Here is a 20,826-nt window from a genome sequence, read left to right as displayed (position 1 = left end):
CTGTTTATGTATACCTGAGCTATGGATTTAATTAAATATCTACCAAAATGTATTTTAATGTCCTAAACAGTCTTAATATGTTTAATATGTATACTCATTTTGTTATCAACTAGAATTTTTGAAATAAGGATCTTTAAGAGTCAAATGACAGATGACCCTTTGGTACTGTTTGAGTCTTTTTTTCTTCCCTGTATTTTTCAGTTTAAAAATAGTTAATAAAACCACTTGAACTTGAATTAAAAAAAAAAAAGAAGAAGAAGAAGCTTTTTAAAGACTCAATAAACATTGATTTTCATCTAGGCATTAAAACCAGAATAAAGGTAGAAAAGAACTTAGTCATTTGGCTCTGTAGGTATTGACAGCTATTTTTTCCTCTTTTTGTCCAACTGAATGATTTTGGTTTTGTTTTCTTAACTGGATGCTTATTCTATGCTACTGTTTCGACCAGTGTTTGTTTCCTTTTAAATCTTGCAAAACTCTGAGTATATTACCTAGTTTACAGAGTGGTAACCTAGAATAGAATTTACATTCTTACAAACAACTTTGATAACAACAATCTGTATCTGGAGGCAGAAATAAGAATCAAAAATAGTGTTTTCTGTTTGTACGGTTGGCTGTTGATAATTGAATTATCTTTTTTAGAAATACAACTACTTTTTAATTTATTTATTTTTGGCTGCACTGAGTCTTTGTTGCTGCGTGCGGGCTTTCTCTGGTTGCGGCGAGCAGGGGCTACTGTTCATTGCAGTGCGCGGGCTTCTCATTGTGGTCGCTTCTCTTGTTAAGGAGCATGGGCTCTAGGCACGTGGGCTTCAGTAGTTGTGGCACACGGGCTCAGTAGTTGTGGCTCGTGGGCTCTAGAACGCAGGCTCAGTACTTGTGGCACACAGGCTTAGTTGTTCCGCGGCATGTGGGATCTTCCTGGACCAGGACTTGAACCTGTGTCCCTGCATTGGCAGGCGGATTCTTAACCACTGTGCCACCAGGGAAGCCCTGATAATTGAAGTTTAATTTTAAGGTTATTGTTTAAGAAATTTTTCAGAATGTGGAATTTTAAGCCTTCATGTATGTTTTTACAGTGAAAAGTGCTAGGTTTCTCAGTGTAGAAGCTTCTTAATAAAAGAAATTATTTCCTTCAACTTGTTCTTTCTCTAGTTAGAACAATGTGAAGTACCATGCAGGAGCTCACACAAGCCTCAGTGCAAGTAAATTCTTTTTTCTCTGCTGCCCCAAAAAAAGGTCCTGTGTAGATAATGAGAGATTATAATTGTACTCCTATGAAAATTGGTTTAAGGCCCTTGAATGAAACGTTTAGCACTGGTTTTTAATCTTACAACCTCCAATTACTGATAAAAAAATTGATTCTTAATGACTTCTTTAAATGAGTGTTATTACTCCTGTTTCTCTTATATGTTCCATTTTATCTTCGGTAAGCAGCTTATCTTATTTGAAGTCATAAGATTAAAAAAATTATTGTACAATATTTTATGTCTGGAATAATATCACTATGTAAAAGACTTAAAGCTGAGATTTCAGATTTATGTTTTTTTTAAACCAGGCATGTTCTTAAAGTTTATCTAGTTTTTCACTTGGTAAATGAGGAAGCTGAGGGCCCAAGACTTAAAGGGACTTACCCAAAGTTGCACAGCTCTTTGGTGGCAGAGACGGAACTACTGCCCAGGAGCTCTGGCCTCTGATTTACTACATCCCACTGCCCTACCAGTCCTGCCGACCAATTTAGCTGTCTCATGGTAGATAGAGTAGGAGTTTCATAGATGTTTAATTGAATTAAAATTAACTACCTCTCTCAGATGAGAACCCAGTGTCTAGATAGTAGAAATCTACTCTCACTTAGTATTCTTTACTTTTCCTTCAGCTTCAGGATCTGAACTTTTATTTGATCTGAGACTGGGGACTTGACCCTTCAGATTCTGCTTCAGTTTCCAGTAGTTACCACTAAAATCTTAGCTTTTAAATATTAGATGATTTTCTGAAAACAGAGGCAACTGAGATTTTTTAGCCAAATCTGACATTTCTAGAAACCAGGTAAAATAGTCAACCCAATTTTATATATACATATTATTTAAGAAATACAAGCTTACTCAAGGACGTAAATTAGCTTAGCTATTCAATACATTCTGTTTCAAGAGTCTGTTATTTAGAGAAAGACAAATATATGATATCACTTTTATGTGGAACCTTAAAAAATGATACAAATGAACTTACTTACAAAACAGAAATAGACTCACAGACATAGAAAACAAACTTACGGTTACCAAAGGGGAAAGGGGGAGAGAAATTAGGAGTTTGGAATTAACATATACACATTACTATATATACACTAGGTAACAACAGGGATCTACTGTATAGCACAGGGAGCTATATTCAATATCTTGTAATAACCTATAATGGAAAATAATCTGAAAATCATATATATATGATTTTCAGAGATACATATATAGGAAAAAAAAAAAAAATATATATATATATATATATATATATATATATATGAGTTTGATATTTAACTGGTGACCAAACTTCCAGTAATTGTTTCTAGATTAATTTTTCTTTTAATCTCCAGGGATATATGTCTTTCCATTCATTCTTTGCCTCCAAAAAGAAATACCACATTCATATAAAGAAATCTATAATAATCCCACACTTTTACTTTTATTCAAGACTTTTAGACCATTTTCTAGTTTTATGTTACATTCATAAAAAGAGTGTTTTCTACCTAATTACATGCATCTGTGTATCCTGTTCCTACTGTAGGTAAAAAGAGATTTTTTAACTTGTCAATGAAAAATGTGTTTCTAATGATGGTAATTTCATTAAGGAATTGGAGTTGAATCATGAGAATATGAAAAAAAAGGTCTGGTAGGAGAGAGCGAGATAATGAAATCACTTAGGAAAGAAAAATTAAAAATATAAAACAATTTGCTGTACACCTGAAACTAACACAACATTGTAAATCAACTATACTCCAATATAAATTAAAGAAAAAAAGAAAACAAGGCAGGAAAAGAAATTAGAACATAGAAAAGATGAGATACCAAGGAAAGAAGACTCTTAGGAATATTGACTGAAGTAGGACATGCCTCTAGAAGGGTTTGTAATGAGATTTCTAGGATAAACTCTGGGTGAGCAGCCAATTTAGAGAATACAGAAGCAATATAGAACTAGGGTTTTAGATCTGAATTAAGGACCAAGTACTCAGAATTAAGGACCAAGTAAATATCCTCAAGAGATAATATCACACTGGCCAAGGAACAGAACCCATTAGAAGTGTAAAGTCAGACTTGGATATTAAGCTGTGTCAGGTGGAACTTTTTCTGATATTGTGCCAGACACTATAGGAAGTACAGTGTAGTCTTACTCTCAAGGAATTTACAGTCTGATGGGAAGAAGCAGAACAGTTAATTTGATAAAGACTATGTGGTTGGTACTGATAATACTTGATAGTTCAGAAATGGGAGCAAACACAGCACTTAATTTCGTTTATTTTAATTAGTGGCTGTTATACTGTCCTTGATGCTCCAGGGCAAGCTAAGCTGTGCGTTCCTTGATGGCAAAAGTTGTCTTCTTCAGCCTTATATTTCTTAGTCTTTCAAAAGTCCTGACGCAGTACCATAAACTGATGGATTCAGTTAGTTCTCATGGTGTTCAGATTGTCCTGAATTTGACCAGTGGGAGCTCTTTAAGGCTAGCTTCAGTATCTTTTTTTTCCTTTACAAACCCATTAGTCTTTGAGCATTTTTGCGTTTTCTGGCACTAATAGTACTTTACATCAAATGAGTATAGCTGGATTTTCAAATGTAAGGTAGTGAAACAGTGTTTATTAGTATAGTCGGCCCTCACCATCCGCGGGTTCCATATCCGCGGATCCCGCCAACCTCAGATTGAAAATATTCGAAAAAGAAATATTCCAGAAGGTTTCAAAAAGCAAAACTTGAATTTGTCACACATGCAACTATTTACATAGTATTTACATTGTATTTACAACTATTTACATAGCATTTACATTGTATTAGGTATTATAACTAATTTAGAGATTACTTAAATTATACAGGAGGATGTGCACAGGTTATATGCAAATACTACACCATTTTCTATGAGGGACTTGAGCATCTGTGGATTTTGGTATCCACAGGGTCCTGGAACCAATCTCCCTTGGACACTGAGAGACAACTGTACTGATCTGTAAATTGCTTAATAAATGGTCCCAACAATTACTCTTATGACTATTAGATTGGAAACATACCTCACAAGAAACCACTTCAAGGGAAACTGCATGTCAAATACCACTTGGGTTATGAGAAATAAAGGTAGATGATAATAAGCATTTTTTTAAAGGAAATGGAGCTAACTATAAAGCCTAGAGTGACAGTTTTTATAGTTACTTACAGCAGTTCTTAAACAGATTTAATTCAATAGGGGTGGAAGAGACTTGCTTTCAGCCTTCCCACGAAGAGGCCATCTAATAGTATACTCTTAGATCTAAGACATGAGGAAAATAAGATATAAATGCCTAAAGCCATTTCAATCATATGTATGATACCAATAAGGTTTTAGCATGACTACAGTATTACTTGTTGACATTTAGAATGATACTAATAAGGTGTGCTTGAAGATTTCATTCAGCCTGATATGGGGCAACCAAAATGAGCTATGATTTTTAAATCCAGTGAATTTACTCATATACTCAGGTTTCAAGACTTCAGTATTCCGTTTTTAAATTTCCTTCATTTATTTGAAAGCTGATTATCCCTACTCTTCACCTCTTACTTTCTCCTTCACTATCATGTCACTACTGCTAAACACATTCATAAAATAGAGAAGAGGGGAAAAATAAATATCCATGCAATTTATCAGGTTCTTAATAGCATTTCCGGATTTTGTTTGTTGTTCTTTGGGTTTTTTCATTTGATAAGTTTAGTTTTGTTTCTGAATTTTGTGTCTTTGCTCTCCATCTTACTGCAGGTGGTTGAGAAACTGTCATCCTGGATTGTAGGCCTAGTTCTGCCACTGATTAACTGTGTGACCTCAGGATGCCAATTTACTTCATACATTCATTCAGTGAACATTTGGACATCTTTTAGCTCCCAGGCATGCCTCTCAGGCTTTCCCTCAGTTTCTACATCCCAAAACAGTTATACTAAATGATCTTTAAAGTCCTTTCCATCCCAGTCCTGTGCTAGGTGTAGAAAAGTCATAGTCCCAATTGTTAAGGAATTCAGACTGGTAGGGAGAGCCAGTCAGTATGGGCAGTGCTGTGGTAGAACCGTATGGTACCACGGCCCAGAAACCTGAGGAAGCATCTGGGCGTGGGGCTGCCTAAACTCTGTATTGAAGGAAGAATAGAAGATAACCAGGAAAAGGAAAGTAGAAGGATATTTCAGGTAGAGAAGCCATCATATGCAAAGGCTTGGAGGCAAGTAGAGAGCAAGTAAGGAAGGAACAGCTAAAAAAGTAGGAGGGAAATCAGTAAAGAGGGACACCTCTGAAACCAGAGAGAGCCTTCCCCTGATCAGTCTGTTTTTAGTGTGTGGTAGTGAAGAAATCATTTGTAGAGATTGATCTGATGGCTGAGGGTAAAGCTTTCTTAATCAAACAAGAGGAAATCCATAAAATACAATCTTCTTCCTTGATTATGTTATGAGTTATTTTCCTTTTAAGGCCTTGGTTCAAATGATGCATTTCAGAGCCAATTTGAATCTTTTCAATCTAATTTAGGTATTCTTGTGCTATTATTCACCAAGCTATCCAGTACTTCACACTTGTTTTTTAGTGCTCTATTCTTAAGTATTAGTCCAGTTTCTTCAACTACACTAAGATTTTGAAATATAGTCATTTTTAAAAACTTTTTTTTTTTTTTGCATCACGTAATTCAATTTTAAAATGCTAGTTTTTAAAAGAAACAGTAACAGGGCTTCCCTGGTGGCACAGTGGTTGAGAGTCAGCCTGCCAATGCAGGGGACACGGGTTCATGCCCCGGTCCGGGAAGATCCCACGTGCCGCGGAGCGGCTGGGCCCATGAGCCATGGCCACTGAGCCTGCGCGTCCGGAGCCTGTGCTCTGCAACGGGAGAGGCCACAACAGTGAGAGGCCCACATACCGCAGAAAAAAAAAAAAAAGAAACAGTAACATAGTATTGACAGTTTTTCAAACTAGGAACATTTGAAAATGTGCTCCATAAATTTACTGTGTCGATTAAAGGAAAATCGATAAAAGATGAATAGCTAACTCTCTCTGATTTACAAAAACTAAAAATTTTACATTGTGGTTGGAAGTCTTTAGTGCAGTAAATCATGCGCTTTTCATGGACCATATCTCACAGATGCAGTTGGACGTGAGATAATCAGATTTTCACTCCCCACAAGCTGAACAGCTGAAAATGTCATACCAATAATACTTGTCAAAGACTCAGTGCTCCTTTCCTGCCTGTCTGATTTAAGTTGTTGTGGTCAGTGTGAGGAACCTGTGATATGATAAGATAGCATTCGTGAGGTCATGTGGTTTGCAAGTACCCAATCTTAACTAAGCAGCCTGTGAGCACCTCCGAATGAGGAAGAAAGGGATACTAACCTTGTCTGTTTGAAAGCTTATTTTGTGTTCAGTGATAAAATAGTGTGGGTGTGTAGCCATATATATATATATATATATATATATATAGTATATATTTAAAATTATTTTTCCATCAGGAGTTTTAGTTTCTGAAGAAAGTAAATACTATAAATGCATTCATCTCCTTTAACTTCAGTCTAAAGGGTTAAACATTTTATTGCAAATATTTTCTGCCTGTTTAAAATGAAACTGTAGAAGGTAGCCATCATTTCTTTTTCTGTTGAGAAAAAACTAGATGTTAAAGGTTAATATTGTTGGTGAATTTTTTTAATCAATTAAAATTTCTGCATTTCCTAAATAGAAAATTATTTCTTTTCAGTCTGGCAATATCTCCATTGAAAACATATCCACAAAATGGATATCTGATATATGTGTAAATATATATATAGATGTAGATACTTAATATATTTATATATATATAACAGCTTTATTGAGCTTTAATTCACATACAGTACAGTTCACCCATTTAAAATGTGCAATCCAGTAGTTTTTTATATATTCACAGAGTTGTGCAGTCATCACCACAATAAATTTCAGAACATTTTTATCACTCAAAAATTAATCACATTCCCATTATCAGTCACTCCTCATTTCCCCCAAGTTCCCGTCCCCCAGCTCTAGGCAAACACTAATCTACTTTCTGTCCCTATTGATTTCCCTATTCTGGACATTTCATTTAATGGAATTATACAATATGTGGTCATCTGTGACTGGTTTCTGGTACTTAGCATAATGTTTTCAAAGTTCATCCATGTAAATAGTAGCATGTATCAGTACTTCATTCCTTCTTATTGCCTAATAATATTCCTTCATATGGATATACCATAATTTATTTATCTATGCATCAGTTGATGGACATTTCGGTTGTTCCCACTTTGGGGCTATTATAAATAATGCTGCTGCAAGCATTTATGTACAGGTTTCTTTGTGAGCATATTTTCATCTGTCTTGAATGTATACTTAGTAATGAAATTGCTGGGTCATGTGGTAACTCTATGCTTAACCATTTGAGGAACTGCCATACTGTTTTCCAAAGAAGCTGTACCATTGTATATTCCCGCTGGCTGTTTATGAGGGTTCTAGTTTCTTCACATCTTTGCCAATACTTGTTATTCTCTCTCTTTTTTTTATAGCTGTCCTAGTAAGTGTAAATGTCATATCATTTTGTTTTTGATTTGTATTCTCCTGATGGTTTATGATATTGAGCGTCTTTCCCTATGTTTATTGGCCATTTATATCTTCTTTAGAGAAATATCTACTCAGACCCTTTGCCCAGTTCAAACTGGGTAGTCTTTTTATAATTGAGTTGTAAGAATTCTTTATATATTCTAGACACTGATCCCTTATCAGATAAATGATTCAAAATTTGGCTGATTGGATGGACTGATAAAACCCATGATTTAGTTTTAGAGAAGAATAATTCCTCTTAAGAATTCAATCCAGATAGAAAAGAAATGCTTCGTTTTTATGAGGATGTTTTGCTAAAGGTTTGAATTTTTTTCAGTGCTCCAGCTAAAGGTTAAATCATATGAAATGTACGTGGTACTTTGATGTAGCTTTAAAAGTTCAGAGTGAAACAAGTGTGAAGTGATTTATTTCCTGTAATTGGTCATAAATTTACATAGAACCTCATATATTCCTAACCTCATCACCATTGACATTAGAGTACCTTCTAAATAATGTTAATGGTTTCAATTTTATCAAGATGTGTCAGCTGCCAGGAAGAGGGCAATGGCAGTTTCATTTTGTTTGCCCAAGTGTACTGGATAAATCTAAGTATGTGCTACAGAAAGATTAAGAGTTCTTTGTAAATGACTTTTATTTCTTCCCCCTCTCTCCTTCTCTGGTAACAAATGCACAGTATAAATTTCTTCAGTTTCAAACCTTACTTTTCTCCTTTTTCACTTATTAATGTGGGTATGTACTTTTTTTCTTTGCTTCTAATAATGTAGGTTTTAATTATTGCATTTTATACATTTAACATAGAATCTATATTTTTTTAATTCTAAGTGTTTTATCAGTTTTTAAAAAATGATTTACATATATTAAAACCAAATACATTTTCAGCATTGTCTATTTTATATTATTTCAATAAAATTCTTGAATTTTTAAACTTAATCTGATTTTTAATTACTGTAGGTAATTACTGAATTTTGGCTGTTTATGTTTATCGCTAGTTTTTTGGGTGTTTTTGTTTTTAAACAAGCCTGTTTATTGAAAGGATCTGAAAATAGTAATAAGGCTTTCAACATTTAACAAATTTTCAAGATATTAACAATATAGAACATTAAGAATTGACTTCAAAAACCCAAAGTTTCCTAGGTCATTCCCTGTCACACTTAGCACCTGGTCTACACTGGCTCTGTTGTCTGAACGAGTGACCTGTGTTCTGAATGCCACTCTCTTCTGGACCTAAAGCTGGGAGTGTCGCCCCCTCAGCCCATGGGAGGCCGGGCGGGCTGCCCGCTGTGCCTGAGCTCGCGGGCAGAGGGTGGGAGCCGACCTCCGTCCCCAGCACCAGCTGAGCTACCCAGACGGGCACATTATCGCTAGTTTTAATCTTTGTTGTGTGTATAATTGAGAATAAATGTAGTGTATTATTTCCCATTGACATTTATTTTAAATTTTGAAAATAAGGAAAACTATTAAAATTATTCTGTAAGGAATCCAACAAAATCACTGATTAAACTTTGGGAAAAAAGAGTAAAGCCTTTATAACTTAGAAGCACAAATCTATGTTATTGGACTTTATGTACATCTGCCTATATATATATATATATATATATATATATATATATAAAAAATACATCACTTATAGAAATGTTACGTTTAGCTTTAAAAGCTATAGCTCTGTGTTTTACAAAGATTGATTATACAAACCCAAATGTACAAATAGGAGCTTTTATAATCTGATATGACTCAGTCTTGGAAACTTACTGCAACTGTTTTGCAGTTCACTTGGTATCACATGACTCACTTCAATGGTTTAAACCCTGTCTAGTAGCGATCAAAGTTCATTTGGTTAGGGGTTTTTTTGGTGTGTGGATGACTTTTTTCCACTTTGTTGTGGATTGATTGTCTTTCAAAATACTCAGTGCAGTCCTTCTTACTATTCTTCTGAATCTCAGAAAGTAGTAGTTGCCTGCACAATTCAACTTCCAAGCATACACACTGGGAAAAATTTTTAACTTGAAATAATACACATGGAAGCAGTTTTAACTGTAAAGCATCATATAGTGTTCATTATTAATTCTGTTACCTCTACATGTTGAAAATGGAGGGAGAGTAACCTGTTGTGTCTCTTTAAAATCAACTATAAAATCAACTCTAACATTTTTCAAGTTACCACTGTTCTATAATGTGCAGAAAGAAAGCAAACACATAGAGAACATGTTGTGTCCTCTGTTTACATGGTCACTAGCCCAAATGATCAAGTTTTCTTAGGACAGATTTTCCTGTTATTTATTAAGAAGTTATATTTAAAAGCTGTATGTCTCTAAAACTATCACACTTCTCTGTTTTACGAAAGAAACTTCTATCTTAACCTTTAGTTGTTTAGCGAATGAAGTAGACTAAGGAAATATTACAGAAAATACTTCTATATCCTTAATGATTATGAAGTCCCTTGGGGCTTCAGAATATTCACCCCTGCAGGTTTTCCTTGCTTTAAAATTTTAATATAATTTTTTCTGTGAAACAACTGTAATAGTTTTTAATACTCTTTTTTAGTGTTTGTACTTTTACTGTCATACAGTTAGAAACTCTGCTGTTTCCTGTCAAAACCTACGTTCATCAGACTATGAACATGACAGTTTCCTGTTTTCTTATTACCTATAGTGCATTTTGTGCTTTATTCTTTATAAGTTGTATAATATCTTAGCTTATCACTTTCCTTTTCTAATTACTAAATGCTTTCTTAGGTCAGCATTGCTTAATACATGCAGAGAAATCCTTAAGTCCAAACTCTTTGTTGATAGTGAGAGGTTAAGATTTTGTTAACTTTTTAAGTTGTAATGAGTATATCAGAATGTCTTAAGTATTATTTAAATAAATTCTACATGTTTTTACTTTTTTTTTACTCTGTCTCTTAATGCATAACATGATGAAGCAATCCACATCAGGTAAGAAACAGTACATTATTTGGATTTTGTATATTAGCACTTTCATCTGTCTGCTTATTAGTATTCTCATTCAGCATTTAAAAGGACAGGATGAATAATCAGTACCCCAGGGTTTTTTCAAGAATCCTGCTGTCTTTTCAGTGTAGTTCTTCAACATTCTTAGGTGCCTACTCTGGTCAAGTCAGAATGCTAAGTTCTAGGATACAAAAATGATTAAGAAATAATCCCCATCATCAGGCGCTAACAAGAGGTAAAATATATGTACAGCAAGCAACCATTCCATATTTTTCCAGACAGTACTGATTTTAAATATTTAATTCCAGTGTTAAATCATATCATTTGGAAAAAACATATCTATTAATATAAACTCAGGGACTTCCCTGGCGGCCCAGTGGTAAAGACTCCATGCTTCTACTAGAGGGGGTGCGGGTTGGATTCCTGGTCAGGGAACTAAGATCCGTCATGCCTGTGCAGCACGGCCAATAATAATAATAATAATAATAATAGTAATAATAATAAAAAGTCAAATATACATGTGTGTGTGAATCACTACAATATTAAGGTATGTGTGAATATATTTATGCCTGTTGATTTATTTAAAATGTTATAAAAGTTATAAAAATGGTTTGTAAAAATGCTAATATTTTAAAGTATTAATATCAAAATAATACTGGAAAACAAACAAAATACTTTCAAAAATAAAAGAAGCAATTTTGATTTTTTTGTTATAGGATTATTTGGGGGTTTTGTTCTGGTGAATGTAACTAATTTATTATCAAAATGGTCAAGCTACAGATAAATTTGGAAGCATATTTGAGGCTTTATTGATCACCTAGTCTTGGGATACAACTAAACAAATAATTGAAACTAAGAAACTTAATATGCATGGTGGATAATGTTTCTTTTTAGATTTATACCCCTCCTTGTTCCCTAAAGATTTTGAGGCAGTTTGTATGAATATATATAATACAAAAATAACCAAAAATTAGGTTAATTAAGCCAAATGAAATTGCTGATACTTGACTTGCACTTACAAAAATGGCAATATCATATGATTCAATCTAACAGTTAAAATAATTAGTTCTTGGACTTTTATTTAATAATAGACATTTTAATTTAAGTGTAAGATATATACAGAAAAATGCATAAATCCTAAGTGTCCAGCTTGATGAATTATCACAAAAATGAACATGCCCATTTAACCTTCCACCAAGGTCAAGAACTAGAACCTTGCCAGCATTTCAAAAGTCTCTTTGTCACTCTTCCACTCACTGCCTAGTTTTTAACCTTATACTAATGAAATCATACAGAATGGATTATTTTGTGTTTGGCTTCCTTTGCTCAGTACTGTGAGATTTATGTTGTTCCATGTAGCAGTAGTTGTTCATTCATTTTTGTCACTCTATTGTGTCAATTATATGACTATACCATAACTTATTTACTCATTCTACTGTTATTTCCATTTGGGGTTATTATGAATAAAATTGCTCTGAACCCTGTTATAAATTTTTTTAGTGTATTGTATTTATTTCTATTGTTCATATACTTAAGAATGGAATTGCTGGGTGACTTATTATTTATCGTTCAAACCAGGCCACTTTTGAGAATGAAAATAGTTTGTCCCAAGCAAACTGTAATCTGTGATTATTTTAGGTGTAGGGTATGTAGATAGATGGTCAACTTTAGTAAATACTGCCAAGCCATTTTCAAAAGTGCTTTTACCGATTTACACTTCTACCACCAGTTTACTTCTACCACCAGTTTACATTCCATGTCTTCGCTAATGTGATTGGACAGCTGAAAATTCAATGTTGTATTTTCTAATAAGAACCTGGAATGAATTTAATCAGTGTGATCCGTTAAGGGACCATTAATTTGCTTTAACGACCAACCTGGCAGAAGGTAAGGCAAAAGTTTTCTTGCAAAAATTAAAGAGCTTATGTTACAGCACTTTGGAAAATGGCTTGGCAATTTACTAGAGCTTAACACAATGACCCAGCAATTATATTCAAGAGAAATGAGTGCTTATATTCACCAAAAAAACATATTTAAGAATGTTTCTAGCAGCCTTATATGCAGTAGGCTGGAGACAACCCAGAAAGCCTTTAACATTATAATGGATAGTTAAATTTTGATATGTTCACATAGTGGAATACAACATGGCACTGAAAAAGAGTGAACAACTGCTATACATGCCAACGTAGATGAATCTCACAAACATAATGTCGAGTAACAGGGGCCAGACACAAATGAGTACATACCACATGTTTCTTTATATTAAGTCTGAGAACAGGCAATACTATTTTATGGTGATAGATGTCAGAGTAGTGGCTACCTTTGAGGGAATGTAGGGTTATCACTCAGAGAAGAAGGGATACAAGGAAGCCTCCTGGGGTGTTGGAAGCATTCTGTATCTTGATCCAGATGGTAGTTACATGGGCATATACATAAGTAAAAGTTTATCAACCTGTACACTTAAAATTTGTGTGCTTTTTACTGAGTTTTATCTTTTTGAAGAACACGAGCCTAAACATTACCTTGAAACAAACATACTCTCAAAATTTTCTCAAGCAGTTTTGATATTATAGCATTGTGGTCATAGAAGAATACCACAGAACATCTCATTTTTTTTAATTGATAGATTTATTTTGGGGAACAGTCTTAGACTTACAGAAAAATTGATCAGAAAATGCAGAGGTACACCCCCTCAATGCCTTTCCACAGTTTTCCCTATGCACATCTTGTGTTAGTGTCATACATAAGCTGATATATGATATATTATTAACCAAAGTCCTTATTTACTTTAGGATGCACTCTTTGTGTTGTACAATACGTTCTGTGGGTTTTTACAAATGTATGATGACTTGTATCTACCATTACAGTATCATACAGAAGCGTTGCACTGCCAAACAATCTCTTGTGCTCTACCTATTTATTCTTCCTTCTCTCTCTTTGAACCTCTAGCAACCACTGGTCTACTTACTGTCTCCATCATTTTGCCTTTTCCAAAATGTTATATGGGTGGAATCATACAGTATTTAGCCTTTTCAGATTGACTTCTTTGACTTAGCAATTTGCACTGCCCAACACCCCTAGCAGCCTAATATTAAACTGTTTAACAGTTCTTCAGACCTCTCTCTTGCCTCCATACTTTTAGTACACGCTTCATCTCTTTAAAGGGACCTTTCCAATGTGTGTGACACCATGCGATACTTTCTAACCAGAAAGAATTACTGGTACAGACTCAGTCATTTGGAGAGAAACCAGGACCCTACTCAAAGATTTGGAAGGGGTCCACTCCTAAGAAAGGTACATTTCGTGTGTGTGTGTGTGTGTGTGTGTTAAAGCTCCTGAGTAGTTTCCCTAGAGGCCTCTCCTCTAGAGTGTAGACCAAAGACAGGCCTGGAAAATCTTATTTTTAACAAATTTCCAAGATGGTCTTATCAGGGAAGTTTGAAAAATAATGTTTTGGGGAGAGTTTGTTTTTCTGGCTCTAGTTATTTTAAACAGGTTTATTGAGATATAATTTACATATCATAAAGTTCTTCCATTTTAAGTGTAAAATTCAGTAGCTTTTAGTATATTTATAGAGTTGTGTGACCATAACCACAATCTAATTTTGGAATATTTCTATCACCCCAGAAAGAAACCTCATGTCCATTTTCAGCCATTCCCTTTGTCCTCCCCCCACTTCCCTAGTCGCAGGCAGCCACTAATCTACTTTCTGTCTCTGTGGACTTGCCTGTTCTGGACATTTCATATAAATGGAATCATGCAATATGTTGTCTTTTATATTTGGCTTCTTTGACTCAGCTTAATGTTTTTGAGGTTCATTCATATATCACTACTTCATTCCTTTTTATTGCCAAATAGCATTCAATTGTATGGAAATAGTGTCTTATTGTGATCATTTTATCTGCGTACATTTATTCAAATGATTGTCTTAGTTTTTTCGTTTTCTTGGTGTGGTCTCTTATGCATAACTCTCCTCTAATACAGTGTAAATCTCCTGTTATGTGTTAATCTTTTCTTTTCAAACAATTTACGTGTACTACTAATTTCACCTTCTTGAAGAAATCTTTCCTCTGGCCTGCTGTTCTTCTTCAAAGAGGTCTGACTGCCTGGAGGCCTGCATAGATGTCATCTTGGGAGCTTTTTTTATTATTGTAGGAATTCCTTTTGCCTCACTTTTGTATTAGACTTCCTTTTTCCTGGATCAAAAACAAAAGGATGTCTTTCTTGGTGTACTTCATTTTGGTGGAGCATATCACCTACCTTTCGGTGTGGGGCAGGGGGAGAAAAACGATGGAAGATAAACTATAAAAAGGATTTATCTGATTCCGGTTCAAGTCCTTTAAGCTTTTAACTCATATTTTAGTCTCACATTTAATTGATAGTTTGTATGGGTATAAAAAAATTTTTTAAGGTAATTACAACTTTTTAAAATATAGGTTAGAAATGTTTTTCTCAGAATTTTGGAGGCATTGCTGTAATTGTCTGATACCATTCTGATTCTTAATCTTTTATGTAAAACTTGTTGTTTTAGGCTGGATACTTTGTCTTTTCTTTGTTCCCAGTGTCCTGAAATTTTATTGTGATGTACTGTAGTATAGGTCTACTTTTATCCATTGTCCTGGGCACTTGACAGCTTTTTCAATTTCAAAGCACATGTCTTTCAGGTCAGAGAAATTTATGTCTAAGACCCTTTTTTAGAATATCACTTTTTTTTTTTTACATGGATGCAGCATCAAGTTTTCTTCTCCACAGATAGCCTGTTAACTTCTAGTTTCTTTTTTTTGGTTTCTCTTAGATGCTTTCCTCAAATGTCTGATAGTACTTTACTCTCTACGCAAACTTTAAGACTAAAGAACTTAAGAACTTCCCTGGTGGCGCAGTGGTTAAGAATCTGCCTGCCAATGCAGGGTACACGGGTTCGAGCCCTGGCCCGGGAAGATTCCACGTGCCGCGGAGCAACTAAGCCCGTGTGCCACGACTACTGAGCCTGTGCTCTAGAGCCCATGGGCCAAAACTACTGAGCCCGCGTGCCTGGAGCCCATGCTCCGCAACAAGAGAAGCCACTGAAATGAGAAGTCTGCGCACCACAACAAAGAGTAGCCCCCACTCACCACAGCTAGAGAAAGCCAGCGCGCAGCAACGAAGACCCAACGCAGCCAAAAATAAAAAAAATAAAAAAGACTAAAGAACTTAAAAATCTGACAGGAAGTTCTGAATGCCTGGGTAGGATTCATTGACTATGACCGTCATTGTAGGATGATCCTGCTGAGATTCTTCTTTGGGGAATCCAGAGATTCCTGAATCCCTTTACATACAATTTAGAGACTCCTGGTGCCTATTTTTCCTTGGTGAATCTCAAAAGTACTTCTAGGCACATTCATTGACTTTAAAACCTATGTCTAATTTCACCCAGAAAAATAATACATTTTTTTCTTTTCCACGATATGAGTGTATTTCACAATTGAAGTTTTTGTCATTGCTGTTCCCAGTGTCACGAAGATATTCCTATAGTCTTTAACCTAAAATTAGAAAGACAGTGGGCCTCAAAAGGGTATGCTCCATCTAGTATGTATGTATACTTTTCAAGACAAAAGGCAGTAGCTTTTGTCAGATTCTTTATCCTGTGATTGACCCAAAAAAGATGTCAAACAAAACCAAACAAAAAAAATTGCCTAAAGAGTGGTCCTTATCCTAGGATGTACATCAAAATTACTCAGCTTTTTTGAACATATACATTCGTAGACTCTACCCTTAGACCAGAAGAAAGTTTCAGGAAAAGAGGTTTCAACAGACCACTCCTTGTTTCAACCACCAGATAGTAGAATTGGCCCAGAACAGCTTGGTTGTACTACTGAAAGATGGTGTCCATTTGTGTATACCAGACACAAACAGGTAGATGTTCATAGTTCAGGAGCACTTTTGTCCTGCATAATTGATAGTTGCATTTCAGGTAAATCAACTCCTTTCTGAGTCAGCCCCATTTGGTTTGAACATAGGATCTGCCACAGTGATTCTCTGAATACATCAAAATCTCCTGAGATGCTTGTAAAAAATATAGTTTCTGGGGTTTTACTCTCCATATTTGGGATCCTTAAATCTGGGGAGCGATTCTACATTTTTAATAGGCATACTTGGTTATCCTAATGCTAATGATCAGTGGGCCATGTTTTGAGATATGCTAATCTAAGTTTGTTATTGGTAATATCCCTGAAAGTTTTTCTAGGGGGGTTGGGTTAAGAAGGTTACTTGTCTGCTTTTTGTTGTTGTTGTTTTCTTTCTTTTTTCTTTCTTTCTTTTTATTTGGCCACACCATGCGGCATGCGGGATCCTAGTTCCCCCGACCAGGGATCAAACCCATGCCCCCTGCGGTGGAAGCACAGCGTCTTAACCACTGGACCACCAGGGAAGTCTCTGGTGTTGTTTAAATATAATTAATTCCCAAGAGTCTAGTAATAAGGGTAAGCAGTACAGCTCTTAGATGCAGGCAACCAAGACAGCACTTCAGAGGGCCCAGCTCTGGTCCTCTCCCAGCCAAACCCCTTTTCACAGGATGCCCTCCCAGAGGACATCCGCACCTGAAGTCTAACCCCTCTGAGACCATACTCTACGTACTCAGTACCCTGGAATTCCTTGCCCAGATGTCTACCTTCAGGGCCTACCACAGGCCTCTTCCCTTTCAGAACCAGTATGCACACTCCTAGGTCCAGGGGATAACTAGGATATAGCTTCAGTTTTACCGTCCCTTACCTTCACAGTTTTCTTCTTTCCACCAAAAAATTTCTCGATGTCTTCGCTGTTCTACATTAGCAGTTCTCAAAGAAGCAATAATTGCATCTCCTTTGACATTGAATAAATGACCCTTCAATCTGTAGTCCACTTTATATAATATTTGAGGTCGATTATTACATTTGTTATGAGGGTACAGTGTTTTAATTGCAATAAATTTTGGTAGAGCAAAGAAAAGCATAGCTTTCCAAACAATTGGGAAGTTGTGGTTCCTCCGCCATACTCCTCCTTTATAGCCAGGAAGAAGGAAGACACGTGCTCTATATTATTTCTTCAAAAAGGGTTTGGGGACAAGAAAAAGGAAGACATCAACTGACTTAATTTTGCACTTGGAGCTATAAATCATGTGTTGCAATATGGTGATAGGATGTTGCATCAGAGTGTGGCAGTTGTAGTAATGCAGTGTGTATCACAACCACGGAGAGGTCTTTGTGGTGCTCTGTGCCCTTTCCCTAAAGATTCAACTCCAAGTTTATATCCAAGTTTATATCCCTTCTGCTATGCCAAAGAGGAAGGTTTTACTTAAATTACATTGTACCTCACTATGATGTTCTCTTAGCCTAGGGCACAGGAATTTCTTAATGGCTGAAGGTTTACCTGAGGCAGACATCATTGTGTTGAGTCCCAGCATCCCTCTTGTTTCCCATTGTCACATACCAACAGGGAATTACTAGGGTTTCTTCACTTCTTCCTGGAAGTCTGTCAGGAAAGCTAGGAGGTGTTATGGCAAAGCTGTGATGTCTTTACTCTCAGAACCGTTAGTTTTGAAAGTGTATGTAATATTTCCTGAATATTTCACATTGTCTTTATCTCAAGATTCGAAAGATAGTGACCAGGAATTTGTCCTGGAGAAACAAAATTGCAGGTTGATAGTAATGATAAGGACAAGAGACATGGAGTATATTTTTAGCAAATTCTTGATAATAAAGGTAGATTTTGATAGTTAATGGTTTTTATTGTTTTGGATTTTTTTTAACTCTTCTACTTTGTCGTAGGAGAAAATTCATGGTGTATGAGATAAACAGGTGATAATATCAAAATTAAATTTTATATTTAAAACATAAGCCCTTGAGGAGAAGCTGATGTCTTAATTATATGATAGTGGATGTGGTAGTATCTATGGTGGTGGGTTTGGGAATTTGTGGGAATTTAGGCAAAGAAGTGGCAGATGATGAAAAGAAATCACCCTTAATACTGATAAAACTGGTTTGGGAGAATGTGGTTTTGATGTGTGCAACAATGGATTTTTCAATACTGAACTCTAGAATTTGTCAGACTTGCCCCCCCCCCCCCCGAGTAATAGGTGGCATTTGATCTGCATAGCCCTTCCCACACAAGGGTATGGCCCTATAAAATTCCAGGGATAGAGAAACAGAACCTGGTTCCCAAAGATGGAAAGAGAGGGAAAAGAGCTGAGCAATATGTGCCATTCCTCTTCCCTACCCCTGGTGAAAGAAGTCACTCCTTCTCCCTGGGAGGAATAGGGGAGAGAAGGCAAAAATGTTATACATCACTGGCCTTCCCTCTACACAGAAGGACATATCAATAGTGGGAAGAAGCATTTCTGCCCTAATTGAGTGATACTGGTATGGTGGTGTTTAGGATATTATAACAGGATGGAGACTCCTAGCAAATTTTATTGATTTGTAAACCATTATCATCATTCACAAAATTATGGAGACATGCTCTAAGACAGTGTGTGTGATAGTTCAGAGTATTGTCTTTATTAAGTCCATATCTTCTACAGATGTACATTGAAATATTTGCAGGTGAACTGATAGGATGGCTGGGATTTACCTCAAAATAATCCAGGAACAAGAGAGGCATATTGTAACAAGATTGTCCATGATGTGTTAGATGTTGAAATTAAGTGATGGGCACATGGAGTTCATGTTATCTCTAGTATAACAAAGGTTCCATTTGAATCTAAACTTGGGTATTAGCTATGTGTCCTCAGCAAGCTACACTACCTGAGTCTCTATTTCCTAATGTCTAAAATGAAGGTAATAAAATCAACCACACAGGACTGTTGTGGTGATTCAATTAAAATAAGTTATCTGCTCATTGCGTAACACGTGAGAGTCACTAAAAAATTGGTAGTTACTATTTATATCCATAAATGGAAAAAGATCAGGGTATCTTCTTACTTAAACATGAAATGTTTGCTTTCTTGGAGTGTGTATATTTCCCCAAGTTGAGTATATTAACTTGGATTTTGTTTCAACAGCTCAGGTGCCTAAAAGGCCAGAGGGGCTTCTCCGGCCAACCCCCTTTTGATGGAATCCACATCGTCAGCCATTTAATAGGAGATGATGAATCATTCCATTCCTCTGATGAAGAGTTCATAGGTAATTCCTTACAGGAAAGTGGCATTGGTTTTCCTTTGCACAGAAAATCTGGCCTGATGTCTTTGGACCCTACTGTGGCAGATGGTAGTGAAAGCGAAGCAGAAGACAGTGCGCTGAAGACCAGAGAGAGCAGTGAAGTGGTTCAAAAGGAGCGGCCCCTGAGAAGCGAGTCGTACTCAACCACTGTCTGACCATCACTGTGACCTAGACTGTGGATTTTTTTAAGGGATCGGTTATCATGACTAAGGGTTTTTGGAACATATCTGTTTCATATGTATATATATATAAATATATATATTTTACAATCTTAACTGCCTTTTTATCTTTGCCAAATCTTCACCACTGACTTACCATTGCTATAAAGTAGAGTGGAATATGGTTAATGGGAAAAATAAGGTTCTAGCAGTATTACTAAATATTAATGTTTCTTGTTTAGAAAATGCAATTATATCTATATGTGGGAACGATTTTGAAGTTCAGAACTGTGGAAAATTGAATTTTCTTCAGACAAAACTGTTCTTGTGCAATACTTTATGCTCAGTGAACAAATTGTATATTTATGTTTATCAGTTTGTTTTCAGGGTGGCTGTCTACACACATTTGGCCGAGACATACATCTGATTTATCTTGGTTTTTTTGTGTTTGGGGAATTTTTTTTTCAACTAAAATTACTGCTTTATTAGTGGGTCATTGAAAATTCCCAAACGCAAAGCCTTTTTTTCACATAATTTTATAAACACAAATTAATGGTTATCTGTCTTGAGAATTCTAAATTTTGTTTTAATTTCAGATTTTTATGTGCACCTGATGCTTCTGTATGTTGCCTACCAGTCAGAGTAGTAAGTTAGCTACAAATATAGTGGGGTTTTGTACATATTTATAAATCTGCACCATGCAACATTGAACATTTTATGTGGAGAATGTATCTGTTG

General features: G+C 35.6%; 1 protein-coding gene across 9 annotated transcripts in view; it reads left to right on the top strand.

The window, feature by feature from the left end:
• Positions 1-20,205, top strand: part of EVI5 (ecotropic viral integration site 5) — a 202,813-nt gene extending 182,608 nt beyond the window's left edge. For all 9 annotated transcript variants that reach the window (XM_079939218.1, XM_079939214.1, XM_079939213.1 and 6 more), the window contains one exon: positions 19,774-20,205. In XM_079939218.1, the coding sequence (XP_079795344.1) occupies positions 19,774-20,085 (312 nt within the window). In that variant the 3' untranslated portion in view covers positions 20,086-20,205. The remainder of the gene's footprint in view (positions 1-19,773) is intronic.
• Positions 20,206-20,826: the final 621 nt, after the last annotated feature.

The sequence above is a fragment of the Stenella coeruleoalba genome (assembly GCF_951394435.1).
Source record: "Stenella coeruleoalba genome assembly, chromosome: 1".
Taxonomy (NCBI): Eukaryota; Metazoa; Chordata; class Mammalia; order Artiodactyla; family Delphinidae; genus Stenella; species Stenella coeruleoalba.
This window is presented reverse-complemented; position numbering and strand designations above follow the sequence as displayed.